At 43.7% G+C, this 21,147-nt stretch overlaps 1 protein-coding gene across 1 annotated transcript in view; it reads left to right on the top strand.

The window, feature by feature from the left end:
- The window catches only part of ptprfa (protein tyrosine phosphatase receptor type Fa), a 292,771-nt gene that overhangs the window by 240,795 nt on the left and 30,829 nt on the right, over nucleotides 1-21,147 (top strand). The window contains exons 22-25 of the mRNA XM_083648251.1: nucleotides 3,988-4,020; nucleotides 7,216-7,313; nucleotides 16,670-16,793; nucleotides 18,296-18,471. Coding sequence (XP_083504377.1) covers nucleotides 3,988-4,020; nucleotides 7,216-7,313; nucleotides 16,670-16,793; nucleotides 18,296-18,471 — 431 coding nt within the window. The remainder of the gene's footprint in view (nucleotides 1-3,987; nucleotides 4,021-7,215; nucleotides 7,314-16,669; nucleotides 16,794-18,295; nucleotides 18,472-21,147) is intronic.

Here is a 21,147-nt window from a genome sequence, read left to right on the forward strand (position 1 = left end):
CTCTTGGTGGAAAATCTGCTCTGCTGGCTCTAAAATGCTGAGGCAACCACTGGGCATAAGGTACTTATAACACTGACCATCTCAGCGGAGCTAATCCTCACAGACACATCCACACACTCCGGCTGGCACTGACCTCTTATTGACCACTCCATCCCCCCAGCCCCGAATAATAACTGAGATTATCCTGCCAACTTACCTTAGTGTAAACTTGGCTCTCATTGGCTGTCGGCGGTCTTCCGTCCCCACACATCACGGGACTTGTTCAGGACAGGGCGTCCGGGTAGTGCTGCAGCTAGATTCCCTGCCTGCCTAACGAACTACCTCTAGCTTGGCCGGGCGTCCGTAACAGGCACAACTGGCCGTGTCTGCGGGTGCGGGAAGCCGGATTATGGGTATGTGGTCCTGGTCACTGCACTGGCGCCTCCTCTGGTCGAACTGGCCTGTTTCGGGGAGGGGAACTGGGGGCAGTAACATGATACTCCCGCGCGCTATATCCTGCTGGTGAAACCGGTCATGTTATGGTCATGTGTGATGGTGGCCAGCGGGTCGGGATGTGCAGTGAGTAAATGTCACTCTCCGACGCCTCCGACTCCAGATGCTCTAGCTGGAGCCCGTGGCTTTTAGCCTCCTTGCTAGAGCGTCCGCCTCCCATGTCGGAGGTTCTGAGTTCGAGTCCCAGCTGCGGGGGACTGCACAACGCGGGTTCCACACGCATAATGTGTCAATTATATGTAAGTCTTTTGCCAACCTTATTTGTAGGTGAGGCCATGGAAGTCGACAGTACTTCACACCAACTCTCCCACGTTAAATGTGATCTTTTGAAAGGTGGAATAAAGACTTTACGCAGAGAGAAGATGCAGACATCGTCAGTAGCAAGTGCGGAAGCCAGTCGGAGGGTTTTCCTCTTATCAACTGAAAAGCAATCAACAAACACTCCTATTAGAAAGGGACTTTAGGCCGTAAGGTCGCCAGCCTTGCCCGCGCGCAATTACTGTTGAAGGGGCTATTATATTAGCTTGTGCAGTGCAGTGTGGTGCGGTAGCAACTGATTTGCATACATTTCTTAGCTATTTTTATTTCAGATCTCTGAACAGAAAAGTCATTCTAGTGTGGTGTGGGAGGATGTGTCCTCACTCTGCCTTAAACATCAATACAGTATATCATTAATTAATTAATTAATTGTGATATCCGTGGTATTATTATTGTAACCAAATGAAATCATGGTGGAGATAATTGCTCGTTAAAACAGTGTAGAGGCTGGTTGAAGCTACCAGTATTCTCTGCAGTCTTGGTTACGGTAATTATAGTTAGAGTCTCTAAATTAATGTTGTAATGATTTATTGATTTTAAAATGCTACACCTAGCACCTATAAGGAGCCCAACCACCCCAAAGAATGTCATTGAACTGGGTTTCAATGCGTTTTAGTGTGGAAATGGTCAACGTAATATCAATATAAAATAGTGGCAGCTTTAATCCCACAAACTCATATCTGCCAACACTCACCGGAGTCTCTCTATTTTTAACCCTTTCTCCTGCTGTGCTCCTGGATGTTCTCCCTTTCCCGGTTTCACATTGATACAAAGTAAATGGGTGTTTCTCAGTATAGGTTACGATACGTTTACTGTCCTGTCCTTCAGAGGCTCAACCCTATCATGCTAGCTTGTCGGGAAGGGGACTAAATGAAGGTGACCAGACGTCCCCGATTTTCGGGGACAGTCCCCGTTTTTGGTGAAAATGTCCCCGATTTTCTACTCCTCGTCTGCGGCCGAGATGACTGTCTTTCAGAGGCTCTAGCGTGCTCATTTTTAAAGCTAGAGTGAAGATACAGGTATCATATGAAACTATGACAACCATGTCATGCTAGCTTGTCAGCAAGGGGGCTAAACAACGCTCCAAACGTAGGCTAAATTTTGGATTGCCCCTTTTTTGTATTTCATAGATTATAACATTGGATATTTGAATGATATTGAGTGCCGAACTGAAAATGTCCCCGATTTTCATTTCAGAAATCTGGTCACCTTAGGCTAAATAAGGCAACATTTTCAGGGAGGGAAAAACCCATTTTCAAAGGGCTCCCTTGACCTCTCACCTCCAGACATCTGAATGAATGGCTACCCACGACGAGTCTCCCCTTTACAGATAAGGTAGCATTTTGATAAGCTAGCTCGAGCATTTTTCGACAAGGCAGCATAAATCAACAGGAGAACGGATCACATGGGGGGTGGAGGGGGTGGTGGTGGTGGTGGGGGGCGGGTCGGTCCATTTGCTGATACGATACCCCCGAAAATCTCCCTCTTTCCCACAACCTAATGGTATGATCGAACCCTCCTATCAATCGGCTTCTCTTCATATCTGTATATAAGCTCTCTCTCTTCTCCATCCCTCTCTCTCTCTCTCTCTCTCTCGCTCCTGTCTTCTTTCTTCTCCTCTACGCCCTGCCAGATCATCCCTCTCTCCTCTCTCTATCACCTCTCTTGTCAGTGGGAGATTTGTCATTGTTTCATTTTGTCCTGCTGCCTATCAGTTGGGCAGCGTTTACGTCTGTTACCAGCGGGAGGGGATTCCACAGATGTTGTTTACACCAATATATGTTCATCAACTCATTTGCCTGTGACCTTTGTTCCCCCTTCAGTAAAAGCTCACCGGGCGAGGCGGCCAAAGTTCCCTCTCAAAGTTCCTCTAACATATGCTGCTTGTTTGGGCTGTCCTGCAGCAGGAACCCTATTTTGTTTGGGTTTTTTACCGGTTCTTTTTCGTACCATGTTTGACAGCTGACATCATCATCGCCGAATAATGTGTAGGGCACTGAGAGGCAGTATTTTTTTTAAGGTTTATGGCTCAGAACTTGAATTGATGGGAACGGTCAGTCGCATTTAAATAAACGTTCCTGGATGGCAGGCATCTTTACGTGAACCATTGGACTAGCTGTATCAACTGACTTACATCAAGTCAATGAGCGGAGAGGTTTTACAGCAAGAACTAGAGCTGTTAAAGTCATTATTTGTGGGGGCTTTTGGGTTAAGCCTATCACGCCAGATAACTCTCTGTATGAGTTTTCAATCTGCTGTCGTCTGTGCACCAGTTTGGGTCTTCCCCCAAGAACATTTTACATTTCTCAACAACAACAAAAAACGCATTTTCACAGTATATTAATTAGATCATTATTATTACCATATCTGTGTGTACAAAAACTTGGAAAAGCTAGAGCAGATAATAATAAACAACACCCAAAGAAGTCTTAATCCACTGGGGACCAACTATACCAGGCATGTCCAAAGTCCGGCCCGGTGGGCCAGTTGCGGCCCGCGGACCTATTTTAAACGGCCCTCGGCTTGTCTCTCAAAATCTACTGTATGTGGCCCTCCAGTATGGGTTCATCAAGCAAGATCACTTTGTGCTTTTTCCGTTCACCTAATGATAACAGCACTATCATACAGTTTGTACACAAGGACCAAAGTAGGAACAATCCAGGAACTAGACATTTCCCATTGAGTGTCAGACATGGCCACAGCAAAGAAGCGTCAAGTTGAGAGCGAGGGCCGGTGGGAAGTTGAATACTTTTTTACTGAAAGCTGAAACACTTAGGTTTGTCTCATTTTCCAAGTCGCTGTTATGAAAGAGTTAAAGTGAAGATATGTATATGATTTTCAGCTGATCGGCCATGACCGGTGACCTGCGCCGGTCATGGCCGATCAGCTGAAAATCTGCCATTTCCGGTCACGTGCCGATCGATCGGTGCATCTCGACTAGTACCAACCAACCCCTTAATATGTCCGTGTGGGAAGTCGGATTTATTTTTTTCTAAATTCTGTACAGCTGCACTGTTCGGTTTCGGTACGAATACGGTACAGTATGGTACGAATCCGCATACCTTTTACACCTCTATTATTCAAGCATACAACTCCTTCCCCAGTGCCCCCCCCCCCCCCCCCTGTTCTTTTCTGTCTCTTATCTGCTATTTGTTTTGCCCCGTCTTTCCCCTACAGGTTCCAGTGCCCCCAGTGGCCCGAACACTCCAAGTTAGTTTGCCTTCCTCTTGTGTTTCATTCATGTCTGTATCCCCGCCCCCTCTTTCTGTTTCACACTGTAGTGCCGCAGGAATGACGTGTTTTTGTAGGCCAACCTGGAAGCTAGCATCACGCTCACTTCGCTCGTCTTTGAAGTCAATGGATTTTCTTGAATGGGGTCTGTAAATAAGGTCTGTGGTTAACAAACATTTAGGAAAGGGTGACCTTTGTGTTCAGTGAGATAATCTTCACAAATGAACACCACTTTTTAGGTCAGCGCAAATGCGGTCATCAGAAATCGCGGTTGCAAGGAAAGGCTTCAAATATCATAAAAGTGGTGTTAATTTGTGAAGATTAGACTTTTGTTAACCACGACCGTATTTCAGGCATCTAACAAAAACAACAACATTGACTTTGAGACGAGGGAACCCTACGGCATTTCCGCATTTTATGTCTCATTCCTACAGCACTCTGAGCCCTCTCTTCTAACCCCTCCCCCATCCCAGCATATTATATCGCCTACTCTACTGTATGTCAGGAAAATCCTTGCAATCAAAAAATTGGTCGTACAAACCTTGAACTCGATGTAGACAATGTTTCAGCTCTCCTTGTCCAAACTTGACTTGCTTGTGTAGAGGGATCACTAGCTGCTATCTGGGTGAGAAGTGACCTCCACACAAACGTAAAGCGTCAAACTGTTTTGTTATGTTCCAGGCCAGTGACTTTGTTTCTGCCATGATTGCTATAAGAGCACCTTTGTCAGCCACCTCTATCGATATGGCAATGATGTTAATTGAGGCCAGTCACAGATCAATTCTGTGCATTCCAATTGAGATTGGTTTTGGATTTGAGACTGAGGTCCACAAGTTGAAATGAGAGCAGTTTTATATCTGTGTAAGTATTTTGATCAAGTATGAGAGTGGAGTCAAGTTTTATTTTTACAAGTCCCAGCTTTGTACTGTATATTTTCTGCAGCACATGTCTCTTACTATGCATTATTACTATGCATTATTTTGTACCCCCCATAACCAGCTGTAGTGCAATTATAGTTCAATGATTAAGTATATCATCATATACATATCCAAATAAGACACGCTTTAAGAACAATGCAGTGATGCTAAACAGGTCTGGTTCTAGTGCCAAATCTGCTGCCTTCCAAGGTACCGAAAGTCTCAACAAGCTCAAATCATGTAACATGGAATGCTACTAGCCAAACCATAACGTGGCAAAGTGGCTCACGGGCCCACAAAGTGTCATTGAACATTCATAGAAATTGTACAATAGCTTCTTAGCTCCTACGCCTCCATGGAGTTTCTATGAATGTCTTGTCATAGGAAATTTAACTGGGAATTGAATTTAATCAAACACATATTGGAGTTTTAGGCCTACACACATTTGTGCCGCTCCATCTGCTCTGAAGGCAAGAATAATCTCACTGTGTCAAACCTCAATGGACCTCAGTTTTTCCACGAACAAGTTAGCTAAGTGGCAAACTTGAAAGGAATTTTGGATTAAATATAAATAAAAAAAATATATAAATGGCAATGAATTCTGCATCCAGACTGCCATGCATTCTCTAGCTGCATAATCAATTAGCATCAATTAGCCAGCTAAATTGTATACCTCTCTATTCAAGTGTACAAATAAAAAGTAGATAATGTCAGTTTGCTACAGGGAATAACCACGGCTTAATAATAATACAAATAAAAATAATACAGAAATGGCTTATAGTTATTAAGGGAGAGAATCAAGCTTTTAACTCATCTGCAAATATATGTCACATGAAGGTTTCTCGCAGTGCATAGTGTATAATTAGATCAGAGTGAAACAGTGAATCAGGCAGAATATTTTATTTTATTTATTTTCATTGGTGGTTTGTTGTGGGGGCTTTTGTGGCATCTCTTTTATGTGCATATTTGTAAATGTAATACAGATTTGATGAAATATCAGCTGTATATCAGTATAATATGTGTCAAAATAGATTGTCTACTCCTCACGGGGGGCAATTACCTTCCCAAAATGATATATTAGTCTGTATTCGATAATAATGGTTATCGTCATAAATTTATAATAATACATTCAAATAGAAGTAAACACTAGAAATCACCAAAAATGCAGGATGGCGCTCTCGATGAACAAACCTCATGTCTTGACTGCCAAGTGAGATTAAGTGTAGAATAGTAAATAACTGGTGGGAATAGTGTGATCCTCCCACGTGCTACGTGTTACGTCCTGTGAAGCTCCCCGCTGTCAGGTGAAAAGAAGCGCCATATGTATCGGAGGAAGCATGTGTGTGTCTACGGCTCTCCCCAGATCGGCAGAGCAGGTGGGGCAGTGACCGGGGGGGCATTGGCCCAGTACAATTGGGGAGAAAATGGGGGGGGGGGGAGGGGGGTAAAGGAAAACAAAGTATAGTAGCATAGATAATATATATAATATTCAGAAGTAGAAATGTAGCGAATAAGTTTCTTTTAGGTCAAGTTAAAGTTTATTGTCATATACTGGCAACAATGCAAACATCAGTTAACTGCAATGAAAATCTCAGACTCAGAGCCCACTCAACTTTAACCAAAACATAGTGAAAAGGATTATCAATAAAGAAGCAAACAGTACTTATAGCAGCCACAACATACTAAATAAGTTAAAAAAAAAATGTTTGATTTAGGAGTAGTAAATAAAAAAAAAGTAGTTACTGTATGAATGATTTAAAGCAGAGCTTGAGCAGTTTGACCAGTTTATTGACGATGCTGATGTGCAGTATGTCTCCAGCATAATCAGCTGTTAATGTTTGTAAGATGCTCTTCTAGACTCGGAGCTCGTACACCCTAACCTCCCACCCTGTAATCCCTCCTACTCACCTATCCCGCTCTGCGCTTTATTCAACCAATCAGCATGCTGGTTGATGCTCGCTCACATCCCCAGTGTGGCTACAACACGCTGAAGAGCACTACGGTCCACGTCATCTCTCTGCTCACCACACAACACCCCCACCTTCACCCCATGGCACTGGTAGCACTTAGCTCTGCGCCTTCAGCACTCACTCTGGTCTGGTTACATTATCCACTTTGGTGCGTGTGTGCACGTGCGTGCGTGCGCGTGTGCGCATGCATGCGTGTGTGTGTGTGTGCGCATGCGTGCGTCCGTGTGTGTGAGTGAGTGAGTGAATGAATGAATGCATTGTATTTACCACTCCACTTCTCTGTGCAGGCATGAGGGAGCATCCTCCCATCGCCACCTGTGACCTGGCAGACCACATCGAGCGACTCAAGGCCAACGACAGCTTACGCTTCTCTCAGGAGTACGAGGTAACTCTCCTTGGACTTTCAGGTGCCAGAATCATGCATCCTCTGGCGGCCATGTTGGAGGGCCTCAGCTCTTGGCCGGCAAGATACAATTCAGCTGTGGCAAGAGAATTCAGTAGGGTTAGGGCCACTGGGACGCCCTACTGACCAATGAGTTTTTGAAAGCCAATACTGATATATTTTTTGATTGAAGCTGTCGATACAAATCTGCACTCTACATCTGATGTAAATAATAACAATAAAAACATTGACTAGCTGTCTCCTCCATCACGTCAGAGGCGGACCTCAATGACCGGCTCATATCTGATCTCTGATATATCGGCCTCTCTAGTGTTGAGCACTTGATTTCCCAACAACAACTCCGTTGGCCCACTGTGACTGTGGGGAGTCATAGTGTGTAACATAGTTAGAAATCCCAATAACACATGAAGTCAATGCACACAGTCTTCCATTGACTGAGGTTTTTTTCTCTAACCTCAAACATGACGTGGTCAAAATAAATCAACATACACAAACATAACCAGAAATCAACATTCTCTCTCTTGAGTATAATACCCCACACACTAGATATTCCAAACCACATTACCATTCTGTGTGTGTGTGTGTGTGTGTGTGTGTGTGTGTGTGTGTGTGTGTGTGTGTGTGTGTGTGTGTGTGTGTGTGTGTGTGTGTGTGTGTGTTTTCCTAATGTTTTTACTCGTGTATAGAGCTGGCTTACTGTTGCACTCAAGTTCAGGATTGGTAAAAAAAAAAGATGTCGCATGAATTCTATGGCTTCCTTCCAAGAGTCACATTGCACTGCTCTTACCTACTGTAAAAGCCAGTGAGGGATTATGCCTTGTTGCTGTCCTATACAAAGGAAGGTAATTTGCATTTAAAGTGGTGAATTTCCAAGCGGCTAAAGCAGGACAGATGGGTGCACTGTTTACGCACAGCAGAAGGAAGGGGGCATATTAATTATAAAACAGCAACTGAGTCAACTTTTCATTTCCCCCCCGATGTCTTGAGATGGAGAGAACTGTATGGGGACTATTTGTGACCCGATGTCTTGAGATGGAGAGAACTGTATGGGGACTATTTTTGATCCGATGTCTTGAGATGGAAAGAACTGTATGGGGACTATTTGTGACCCGATGTCTTGAGATGGAGAGAACTGTATGGGATTTTTTTTTACCCGATGTCTTGAGATTAGATAGAACTGTATGGGGACTATTTGTGACCCGATGTCTTGAGATGGAGAGAACTGTATGGGATTTTTTTTTACCCGATGTCTTGAGATTAGATAGAACTGTATGGGGACTATTTGTGACCCGATGTCTTGAGATGGAGAGAACTGTATGGGATTTTTTTTTACCCGATGTCTTGAGATTAGATAGAACTGTATGGGGACTATTTGTGACCCGATGTCTTGAGATGGAGAGACCTGTATGGGATTTTTTTTTACCCGATGTCTTGAGATTAGATAGAACTGTATGGGGACTATTTTTTACCCGATGTCTTGAGATGGAGAGAACTGTATGGGGACTATTTTTGACCCGATGTCTTGAGATGGAGAGAACTGTATAGGGACTATTTGTGACCCGATGTCTTGATATGGGGAGAATTGTATGGGGAATTTTTTTTACCCAAAGTCTTGGGATGGAGAGAACTGTATGGGGACTATTTGTGACCCGATGTCTTGAGATGGAGAGAACTGTATAGGGACTATTTGTGACCCGATGTCTTGAGATGGAGAGAACTGTATGGGGACTATTTTTGACCCGATGTCTTGAGATGGAGAGAACTGTATAGGGACTATTAACCTATATCCAGTTTTCATGAAAGTTTACATTTGCTGTTCTAAACAGCAAGAAAAATCCTCTATGGTAATATAAGAAGCCACAATACATATAAGTCCACATTGAATGTCTTAATGATACAGTATGTTGGGCCAGTGCCAACACTTATTGCAGAGGTTCATTTTTGTGCGACCTACTTTCACAGTTAGTCTTTCCTTGTCGTATGAGGCACACAGTCACACCATTTGACTCCCAGGATGCACTGCAGGCATCTGATATGGCACAACTCACCCACTTTAATGGTGGGACTGTACAGTATAAGCGCCGCTAAACTGGTATCCAGGATTGACAGTCTCCAGAGACACAGTAAACATGATTCTGCCTGACCAATCAGTCGCCTGCAGTGTTTTTCACATCACCGTGTGGTACCGGGTCCACAGCCCTGGAACCTCCACAGAGGTGCTACTAGAAATAGTACGACTCAACCCGGGTTGTCCCGGTTTCTGACCTGTGGAAAGCTACAAAGAAGCGAGTGGAGCCGGGCGGAGCCGCGCCAATACCAGCATGGAAATGGGCCGAATGACCCAGGTGTCGGGCGTGTCGGGTCTCTCTCTGTCTTTCTTTCGCTCACTCTCTCACAACACACACAACCGATACTGTCGCCATTCTTGCTCTCCGATCTGTAACACCCCCTACACACTTAGACACACACACACACACACACACACACACACACACACACACACACGCACACTATCCTCCTGCTCCTGTTTCATAGGCACTAGCTATTAGTATATTGTGAGAGCAGCGGGCCTTGAAATGAACTGCTGATAATGGCTGTGTTTAAAGTGAGAACAGCTCGAGGAGCTCACAGCTTGTTACATCTGATGGATAGGCCAGTCTGATTAGGGACTACTACACTGGACACTACTGCATAGATACTGTATGTATGGACTACACTGGACACTACTGCATAGATACTGTATGTATGGACTACACTGGACACTGCTGCATATATACTGTATGTATGGACTTCACTGGACACTACTGCATAGATACTGTATGTATGGACTACACTGGACACTACTGCATAGATACTGTATGTATGGACTACACTGGACACTACTGCATAGATACTGTATGTATGGACTACACTGGACACTACTGCATAGATACTGTATGTATGGACTACACTGGACACTACTGCATATATACTGTATGTATGGACTTCACTGGACACTACTGCATAGATACTGTATGTATGGACTACACTGGACACTACTGCATAGATACTGTATGTATGGACTACACTAGACACTACTGCATATATACTGTATGTATGGACTACACTAGACACTACTGCATAGATACTGTATGTATGGACTACACTGGACACTACTGCATATATACTGTATGTATGGACTACACTAGACACTACTGCATATATACTGTATGTATGGACTACACTAGACACTACTGCATAGATACCGTATGGACTACACTAGACACTACTGCATATATACTGTATGTATGGACTACACTAGACACTACTGCATAGATACCGTATGGACTACACTAGACACTACTGCATAGATACTGTATGTATGGACTACACTAGACACTACTGCATAGATACTGTATGTATGGACTACACTAGACACTACTGCATAGATACTGTATGTATGGACTACACTAGACACTACTGCATAGATACTGTATGTATGCAGAATGTGGATGGCATTCACAAGAGGAGTTAGCCTTAGAAATTAAAACACCACACTAAATTGTGAAGGACATTACTTTATTCTTTGATTTTGGGTTGCAAGAAGGAAACATCCTGACAATGACACATATCATGACAATGACATATTTCATTTCAGATCAACCCAGACTGCATATTAACTTAATATCAAGCTTTTTTTTTAAGAATTTAAAAGTTCCAAATGTTTACATTGAAATTAACTTGGGGTGCTTTACAAACACATTGCAAGTCTTTACAGGGACCGAGCATGCTCTCTGTCATGCGTAGTCACCTGCCAAAAGCCCGTTCAGCGCCAGGAGACACCCTGAGTTGAGTTGATATAATCCTCCACACTCACACTGAGTCCTGCCTCCACAGTAATTGTGTTTATTATATAATCGAGATTATATTTAAAGTTACATCCATTATTTGATCCTTGTCAGATGGGTAAAAGCTGGTTTCTTTTTCTTGGCTGCTAACAGAGGAGCCCCAGGGCTCGTCAGCACGGAGTTATTGAAACACACATTTTCTAGCTGTTGTCCTGTGTGTTGGCAGGACTGCTCCTTTCTCTCCACTGGCTGCTGGCTTCTCTGTGCTGCTGCTGCTGTTACTGATATCTGTGGCAGGTTGGACCGCCGCCCAGAGTCTATTCATTGTCTGCTTTTTAAAGAGAAATAGAATCATCGGCGCAACGTGCACACACATGCACACACATGCACACACACACATGCACACACACATTCATACTCACACTCACTTTTTAAAACAAAAAAAAGCAACAGTGTGGGAGTCTGGGTAGTGCAGCGGGTAGATTTCCTTCCTACCAACATGAGGGTCGCAGGTTCGAGCCCCCGTTTTTGGGCGTCCATACAGACACAATTGGTCATGTGTGTGCGGGTAGGAAGCCGGATTAAGGTTGTCCTCAACCTTGGCTGCACCGTTTCCAGCACTGGCTGTGCATTGTGCTGTCCAAAGTTAGAACTGATGTTAAGCAGGCAGAGTGGTGTATCCAGGAAAAGCAAGTCAGAGATGGTAAATTCCTGATTGAGGCTTGCAAACAGTGCCCTCCCCTCCCAGCTGCTCTGCACTGAGAACAGGTGTTAAACAGGGTTTTTAGAGACACATTCACCTTCTGCTGCCTAATTTGGTCTCCTCAATTACAATATCAACCCAACAATGGAGGCCCACTCAAAACAGCCAAGAGCCACTTGGTGCTCTGATCCCCCCCCCTGCTGCCTCTCCAGACAGCTGCCCCAAATAACAACAGAGTGCCACTGCCTTCTTTTAGACACACCAGGTGTATCGCAGACATGCGTCTCATCGAGTCTTATTTGACTTATTAGTATACAATTTGTATGCTGTAAATACATTTACAAAGTCATTTCTCATTCTTATTTCTGCTATGATCTTGTAATGATCATTGTCGATTACATAATGCTAAAAATACTGGTCACTAAATTTGGATACTCGAATGTTGATGCTCAACTTCTTATCAAATGTGTCAGTAAAAAGTAGGTCTACTGAGTTTCAACTGATAATTGTGTTAAAAGTGGTCTAGAGATAGATAGACGAAATCTAGAGATAGCACCAAATAGGCACAGGACACTTTGTTGAACTTTTTCTCACCTGATATTTCAGTATCAACAATGGACAAAATAGTCTTACCAAAACAGCTACACGTGCGTTTCATTTGCTTCCTTCTGCTGTACCTGATGATTTTGAAGCTGTTGGAAAAATGTTTTTCTTTTAACAAACTTCTACTGAATAAGACGGAGTCTTACAACATGTTGTTTGTTCTTTAACTTATTGGTCGATGACTTTCTCAGATGGAACACCACTCGGGAAAGTGGAATAATTTAAGTATGTGGGCCTTTGGTTTGATTCTCAACTTTGTTTTAAGTCCCATATTGATTCAGTAATGAGGAAAATCAATGACGGCCTGAGAATTTGATATCGCTCCATTAACTGCTTCCCTCTTCAGGCCAGGAAAATAATGATTTCACAGCTGATATTTCCAATACTAGACTATGCAGATGTTGTGTATCAGCGCGCCTCAGAAACAAACCATCATCCTCTCTCAATGTAGTTTATAATAGCCTTTGTAGATTTGTTTTGAGGTGTCCCTATAGAACCCATCACTGTCATATGTCACTAAACTGGTTAATGCCGGCTGCAGTTTATTTTTTAAATGTCCTGGCTGCAGTTTATTTTTAAATGTATTTTCTTTAATGATCCTTCTTACCTAAAATATTTTTTTATTCCATATAGATCACCATAGTCTCAGGCACGCTGATCATCTTTTCTTCTTTGTTCCTAGAATTTCTAAAGAAATTGAACGACATGCCTTGAAATTTAAAGCTCGATCTAACTTGAACTATTTGCCTAGTTCACTTAGATCCACTACATCTTTTCATTCTTTGAAGGCATCTCTCTTCACTTATCTTCATACAACCTGCTCTTGCTTCTAATTATTTTGGTGTTATTGAAATAACTATGCTACATGATGCATGTCAATTTAGCCGCTTTCGGGAACTGTTTCGGGCATATGACGTGATCATCTCCCCTCCACAGTCCCTTATGAGACGCTAGACTCTCACACTGCTAAAACCCCCAAGCAGTCGAAATCGGAGATACGCACGTATTTACAAGTGTCACAGAAACATTTCAAAGCCACCTACCAGGGGCGGAGCGACCCTATCAGCCCAGAGGGGGCGAAGCTCTTAGGAGGGCCCCATCAAAAAAAAAAAAAAAAAAAAACTTTTTTTTTTTTTTAAGGCCAGGCCAGGCCGCAGGGCCGGTTCCAGAACAAGATGACTAGGGGTGCATCCTAGATAGGAAGGGGTGCAGATGCCCGGCCGAATGTTATTTTACTAAAAATAATGCATTTGACCATCATTTCAAGTAGAATGATACCACCCAAGCAAGAATATTTCAAGTGTTTCAAGTGCTTTACTGAAATATTTGGACCATATAATGATAATACAATTATCTCAACCTTAAAAGGTTACATATAGGTGCCAAAAAGCCATAAAATCACATCAAAGAACAAAGAAAAACAACAACTATAATTCAAGTTTAAACAGTAAGTGTGCAGCTGTAGCATTTATTAATTTTTTTTTTTTTTTTTACTTTTCAACTGAGCATGCAGACAATTAAAATAAGGGTGCAATGCATGCTTTTGCACCCCCGTAGAACCGGGCCTGCCAGGCCGCGAAGAAAAATGTGCCTTTTTTGCATGTTTGAATCGGTTTTAGCCATATTTAGTGGAATATCTCATTTTAAACACACCAATGTTATTGTCTATTGATTGAATTCCTCTCAGACTCACACCACTGACTTTATTAAATAAAGTCATTTTAAGTCACAACTGTAAAATAGCTGATAGCCCCTATATCCGAAAACACAATTTGTCACTCATTGAGCCAAGTAATATTATGTCCAAGAAAGACTACTGTGAAACCACTTTACAGACAAGCTTGTTCTGAAGAAGAAAAATAAAAACACAGGTTGCCAGCCGGGCCCGGTGGGCTGGCCTGCAAAAAAAAAAAAAAATTTTTTTTTTTTTTTGATGGGCCCCCCTGACGAGTGGGCCCGTGGCGGCCGCACCCTCTGCCCCGGCGTACGCTCCGCTACTGCCACCTACCAAAGCAGAAAGGGTTCGTTGCTTCTCGACGGCAGGGTTTGAAAGCTGGGTGACAGCGTAGCTACTGAGTGAGGTTTGCTGGTAAGCATCAGGCACATCCACAATCCTCAGATGTGTCGTGAAGTCAAAGTCAATTAAAAGTCAATTATTAGGCTCATAATTTGCTGGTATCTATGTCATACAGAGCAGACATGGTTGACGCCCGAGTGTTTCTCTCTCTCTCTCTCTCTCTCTCTCTCTCTCTCTCTGTCTCTCTCTCTCTCTCTCTGTCTCTCTCTCTCTTACCTGTTCTGTTCTTTCGGCGGCGGGGGCCGCGGCGCGCCGAGCGTGTTTACACTGACTTGTTCGGTAACTGATCTTCACGTCGGCGGAGCACATTAGCGTTAATGTGAGTGATTTGTCAGCGCGACGCAGTGGAAGCTTTACCTAACAGGCTGTTAAATAAGATGTGCGCTCAACCTCTCTCTCTCCATTATCAGCCCTAGACTGGGGGGGGGGGGGGGGGGGGGGGACGGTGTGTGTGTGTGTGTGTGTGTGTGGGGGGGGGGGGGGGGGGGGGCATACAGCACAGCCACCCAGCCAGTCAGGAGGAATAGCAGCCGGATATTACAGCCCTTGCTGCCGCTTGTGGGTGTGCACAAATCTTTGTTTTTCAGACGCCAGATAAGTCGTAGAATCTTTGTTCTTCAGATGATGTCAGATAAGTCGTAGGAGCGTGAGAGGGCAATAATGACTAACAATCTCCCAGCATGTCATTATTCAGCTGGAACCGTGCCGTGGTCCAGAGCCGGCGATCGATACGAGAACTGAACCAAACTGCATAGCGAACGCCTGGCCGACTCGTATCAGCAGCACTCACACACTCGCCCCGTTCCGGGAACATATGTGTGGATTTCCATCTCGCACGCACCATAATAAAACCACTTAGTCGACTTCGATCGCAGCGAAATAAATAGTAAGGATGATTTAGAACAGAAGCGGTTCTGGTTTCGAGGCTCGTCAGGCGTCCATACGGGCTCGATTGGCCATGTCTGCGGGTGAGAAGCCGGTTTAGAGCTGCTTTCACATGATTATCGATCTTCTCTTCTCTCACCACGAGGTAGAGCGGAGAAAGGTCCGCAGTAATGAGGTCAAAGTTTAAACTACTTGAACTTTGAGCGCAGCGCAAGGCGGCACATTCGAGCGGTGCGCGACGTCAAGGGTGGCGTTGCCGGATAGTTGGAAGGCACCACTCTCCCCATAGAAAACAACAGCACAGGATACTGAGCTGGTAGGGGATGATCTCTCCTGGGCTAACAGGATACTGAGCTGGTAGAGGATGATCTCTCCTGGGCTAACAGGATACTGAGCTGGTAGGGGATGATCTCTCCTGGGCTAACAGGATACTGAGCTGGTAGGGGATGATCTCTCCTGGGCTAACAGGATACTGAGCTGGTAGGGGATGATCTCTCCTGGGCTAACAGGATACTGAGCTGGTAGAGGATGATCTCTCCTGGGCTAACAGGATACTGAGCTGGTAGGGGATGATCTCTCCTGGGCTAACAGGACACTGAGCTGGTAGAGGATGATCTCTCCTGGGCTAACAGGATACTGAGCTGGTAGGGGATGGTCTCTCCTGGGCTAACAGGATACTGAGCTGGTAGGGGATGATCTCTCCTGGGCTAACAGGATACTGAGCTGGTAGAGGATGATCTCTCCTGGGCTAACAGGATACTGAGCTGGTAGGGGATGATCTCTCCTGGGCTAACTGAGCTGGTAGGGGGATGATCTCTCCTGGGCTAACAGGACACTGGGCTGGTAGGTGATGGTCAGGAGGTGATTTTGTGACAGGTTGAATCCAGGGGGCTTAGGGATCATCAAGGGCTTTTCTTATTATAGTGGAGTGGAGGAAGATGACGAATGACTTTCTGTGTCACCACATCATATATTGGTCTGGACTTTTCACCCCGAGCCCCGACAGGCTGTAAACTACACAAACTAATACAGGCTCAGTTGTAATAGATGGCTACGTGTTCTCTCTCTCCTTCTCACCTCACTGTGTTTACATGTCTCTCTCTCTCTCTCTCTCTCTCTCTCTCTCTCTCTCTCTCTCTCCTCCACTCTCTGTCCTCTCTGCCTCAGTCTCTTGATCGAGGGCAGCAGTTCCTCACCTCACTGTGTTTACATGTCTCTCTCTCTCTCTCTCTCTCTCTCTCAGTCTGTTGATCCAGGGCAGCAGTTCACATGGGAGCACTCCAACCTGGAGGTCAACAAGCCAAAGAACCGCTATGCAAACGTTATCGCCTACGACCACTCCAGGGTCATCCTCGCATCCGTAGACGGTGAGAGTCCGCGTCTTTACCCTCGACTAAATAACACAGTGAATGAGTCCTAAAACCCGGAAGCTACCGTCGCCCGGTAACCTCATCTGGAAGTCAATGGGGTTTTTGTATGGGTTTTTTTTGGTTAGATGCCTGAAGTAAGAAATGGTGTTCATTTGTTCATTATCTTATATAGTTTCGGGCCCACTCCTGCACAGGCTGCTGCGAGCCGCATTCCAACAGTCTCAAACTAGTTTTAAATTCTAAAAAGACCAAATGGGTGCTGTTCTCACGGTCCCCTAGTGTCAACAACAGTCTTTGGATTCTTACATTCCAGGGTGAACAAACAAATTGAAACTGTTCATTCTTCTTCTTCGTTAAGTCTTGTTTTTCATTCTATACTAGAAAATCCATTCTGCAGTCGCTAATAATCTGTTTTTGATTACGGCGATGTCGTGTATATGCATGCCTCCCCCGCCATCTTGAAGCCACTTGATGCAGTTTATCATAGCGTTTTTTCATTCTATGCCCCTGATAATAGGGGGGAGAATAGGCTCCAGGACACTAATTTAGTCATTTGGACTTTTAGAGTGCTCCTAGAGGGTACCCTGCACGGGAGTGCTCGTGTTTTATTTGATGTGCTTTCATCATCTGTTTTTTATTTTTATATATATATAAAAAAAAAAATCTTGCTGGACAGAAAGGCCCTAGTTTCGTTAACCACAGACAACTTCCAGACGAGGGGACCTAGCGCGATGCTAACTTCCCGGTTGGCCTCCAAAAAGACATCATCCCTGCGGTTCTCCATTGTGTCAAGTTCTGTCTTTAAAGCACATTCTCCCCTTCAGTCGTATGTAAATAATCCCAAGGTTAATCGTCTATTCTACACCTGTAGTAGTCTGATGGCTAGGCTTTTATCCGTAACTGTATCTAGTCTACAGTCTTTTCTAAACCTATTCAGGCCCACTAATGACATCATTATTGCTCTCTCAGCACTTTGAGCCCCTGCCAAAGGGACACCTTGACATTAACTGCAAAATAGTTCTTAACGTTCCTCATTCAAAAAGCTAACGGGGAGTCTTCATTGGCTTTCAATGTGGAATGTTAACAATGCTAATAACGAGCACCTTGGAGAGACGTGAAGAGCTAAATGAAAAAGAGTTTCTCACACAGGAGGGAAAAGTGACCGAAACTCCAAATGTCAAGGTGTTCCTTTAAAATGTGCTGCTGTCTATTGGAGTGCTTTTACCTTCTTGTGTTAAACATTGAGAGGTTGGATGCTCTTTGGTTTCAAAGTTTCATATACTAATAATGGACGGACAGATCCAACTTAAGAAGTTTATAACGAACAATTACGACTAGCTACATTTTGGAGTGACTTGGCTGAGCTCTCTCTCTCTCTCTCTCTCTCTCTCTCTCTCTCTCTCCCTGAGCTATTTCCCCCCATCGACGCTCTGTGTGTGTGTGAGCGTGTGGAGGGCTGCAGAGCCGCTAATGCTTTTTTAACGGGTTGCTGGCTGCAGGCGTTCCTGGTAGCGACTACATCAACGCCAACTACATTGACGGCTACAGGAAGCAGAACGCTTACATCGCCACCCAGGGGCCGCTGCCGGAAACGCTCAGTGACTTCTGGAGGATGGTGTGGGAGCAGAGGACCAACACCATCGTCATGATGACGCGCCTGGAGGAGAAGTCACGGGTGAGTCTGCGTCTCATGCAGAATGACGACAACAATGATAATGACTCTAACAATCATCAACAAAATCAACATTTATTTGCAGAGCATGTGTCAAAGCATAGGAACACAGTGCTTAAAGGTCCATTATGTAAGATTTTTGCCCACATAAAAAGAAGAGCATAATGCAAAAGGGCATAGAATAATTCAAACGAGAATAAAAACAGTTCAGACAAGTGTTCTGCAGGTGGAGGGTGGTTTGCATGATTGGATTGACTTTAAAAACTCCACTTGTTACTATATATACAATATTATATTGAGTTTATATTAAAGTCCTCAGCCTGGACTGTGGAAAATCACACTCCGAGAAAGAGCTAGGCACTAGCCAAAAATAATGTTCAAATCAATTCCAAATTGCATTGGGATTGCATTGGCATGCATGACGCACAGCCCCATCTGAGCACAGGAGAAAATAACCACTGTATAAAAACACACTGTCCTTATTAAGAGCAGTCCTGTCCTGTCCTGGCCTGTCCTCATTAAGAGCACTGGCCAAAGAGCCAGCCTTACCGAGTGTATTTACATGCATGCTAAAATCACAATATGTCAACTTTATTTTAGAGTTTCTCACAACTGTGGTGAGAAGCTGTAGACAAAGTTTGACTTTTAGGTGTGGCACCCCATAAAATGGAAGAATTGGTACAGTATGCATTAAGAACAATTGCAATATTGATATGTTGGATTGGAAAAAAAATACATTGGCATGAAAGCATTGACTGTAGTCCATTGGTTTTTTTGATACCAGAAAATGAAGCTCAAATCTCCTGCTTCCTGGTAATGTTTGATTGGATGAATGGATTTTCCTGGAGCATTGTGGGAAATCCTGGTACTACAGATGTAGTCTCACGAGCCCAGCCGACCATCCGCCTGGCTTGTGTTCTTCTTCTTGTGTTCTGTACATCCATGGTGTGAGCCTCCAGCCTGTTAGCTGCTGACAAGCCTCCACAAAGAAAATCCAATTTCAAAATATGCATTATTTGGATAAACTGGCCTCACAACGAGAGCAATACAGTTACGTGTGTCTACTAACATTGTTAAAACATCATAAAGATAACGTTGTTTCTGATAGTTTGCTGAAAAGCTTCTTCTTCTGCTTATTCTATTAGCTTTGTTGTCTATTAGCTTAGCCTTGTGGAACATTGCTGCCCTAACCGGTCAGAACTTCGGAAGTATTACTGTTCTTATTTATCCGATGTATTTATTGTCTATTAAACTTGAAATGGGACCATAATTTAGAAAACGAAGGACATGAGAGCATGAAAAAGACTTGAAATTGTTGATTCAGACCATAAACTAATTTGTAAAAAGTGTTTACTTAAGACATAGACCGAGAGAGAAGTCGGGTCGTTTTACATTGACTTGCATACACTGCACTTTGATTCTGCAGTACCCACGTCGCCCCCCACTGGCCATTCGAAATAATGCAATTTCCGGGTTTGCTTCAAACAGAGGGACACTGAATTGGGCACTGCAAGAAATATTTGCCACGTTATGTATTTTTTTTTAATAACTTGTACTTAGATTAGTCTAACTTATTAAGGAAATATAACATTTGAAAATGCTCCAATTAACCACTGACTTCCAAGCACAGCCGGCTCAACAGGCCAGAATCCGCCCTCTGACATTAACCTGCCCCTCCCCCATCATAAGCCACTTTAAAATTACATTGGACTGCAACTTACATTTTTGTTTGTATTGTTTTTTATGCTGCAAAATTACACTAAGTCAAATTCCTCGTTTGTAATCCGATTACTTACTGTGGCAATAAAAGTGAATCTGAATCTGAAAAGCAAAATGTCAAAAATATATATGTTTAAAGATGTTGGCCCCTATCGTTGCATCGGCGCAGTTTCTAGGCCGAGCGGCAGGCGCAGATCAAAGCAGTGGGCGTGGAAAGGCGCACTTGATATCGTCGTGCTGGCGCTAGATGCAGCCCAAAGCATTACAATCACGCCTTTTAGGCGTAAAATTATGCACCGTCATGCTCATTGGATAAGTGCAATAAACGAATCGCACGCTTGCCTTTTTAGCTCCAATTCCAGTGATCCCGCAAAACCAGACGAAAGCCAAACGCTCTGCCCCCCCCCCCTCCCTTCATCCAGCCTGTCTGTCTGCATTATAGGCTATTATTCCATATTATTATGCTTCTCAAAGCAATCTAACTGCAGTTTCAATACTGCAAGCATGTAAATACGCTACACTATAGCAAGATCAAAGTGAAAATAATGTTCTATGCATCAGCTAGAAAAATATAGCCTATTAGATTGGTGAAAGTTTGTCCAGAAAGATATCATTTTCTCTCGCCTGCTGCAGGAAGGATGATGCACATAAATATACCCTACATTATGTCAAGTCATTGCATAAATGTGTTTTTATTGTAAAACTAAATGTGAAATAGGGCCAAGTTATTGGAGGGACATCAGAGTATAGCAGATGCCATTAGAAGCGCGTTCCGAAGCGCGTTCCGCTGTTACTTCTCTAAATCACGTTAACTCCACAAGGGGTATATATAGGCTCAAGAGGACATATATGTTTCACATAGGGTGGTGTTTTCATTTCGAAGTTTTATTTGGTCCAATATTGAAATGTTGACAATGGCAGGCTGTGTTACCATTACACATTAATTTAGAACTACCTTTT

Source organism: Poromitra crassiceps (assembly GCF_964638095.1).
Source record: "Poromitra crassiceps genome assembly, chromosome: 12".
Taxonomy (NCBI): domain Eukaryota; kingdom Metazoa; phylum Chordata; class Actinopteri; order Beryciformes; family Melamphaidae; genus Poromitra; species Poromitra crassiceps.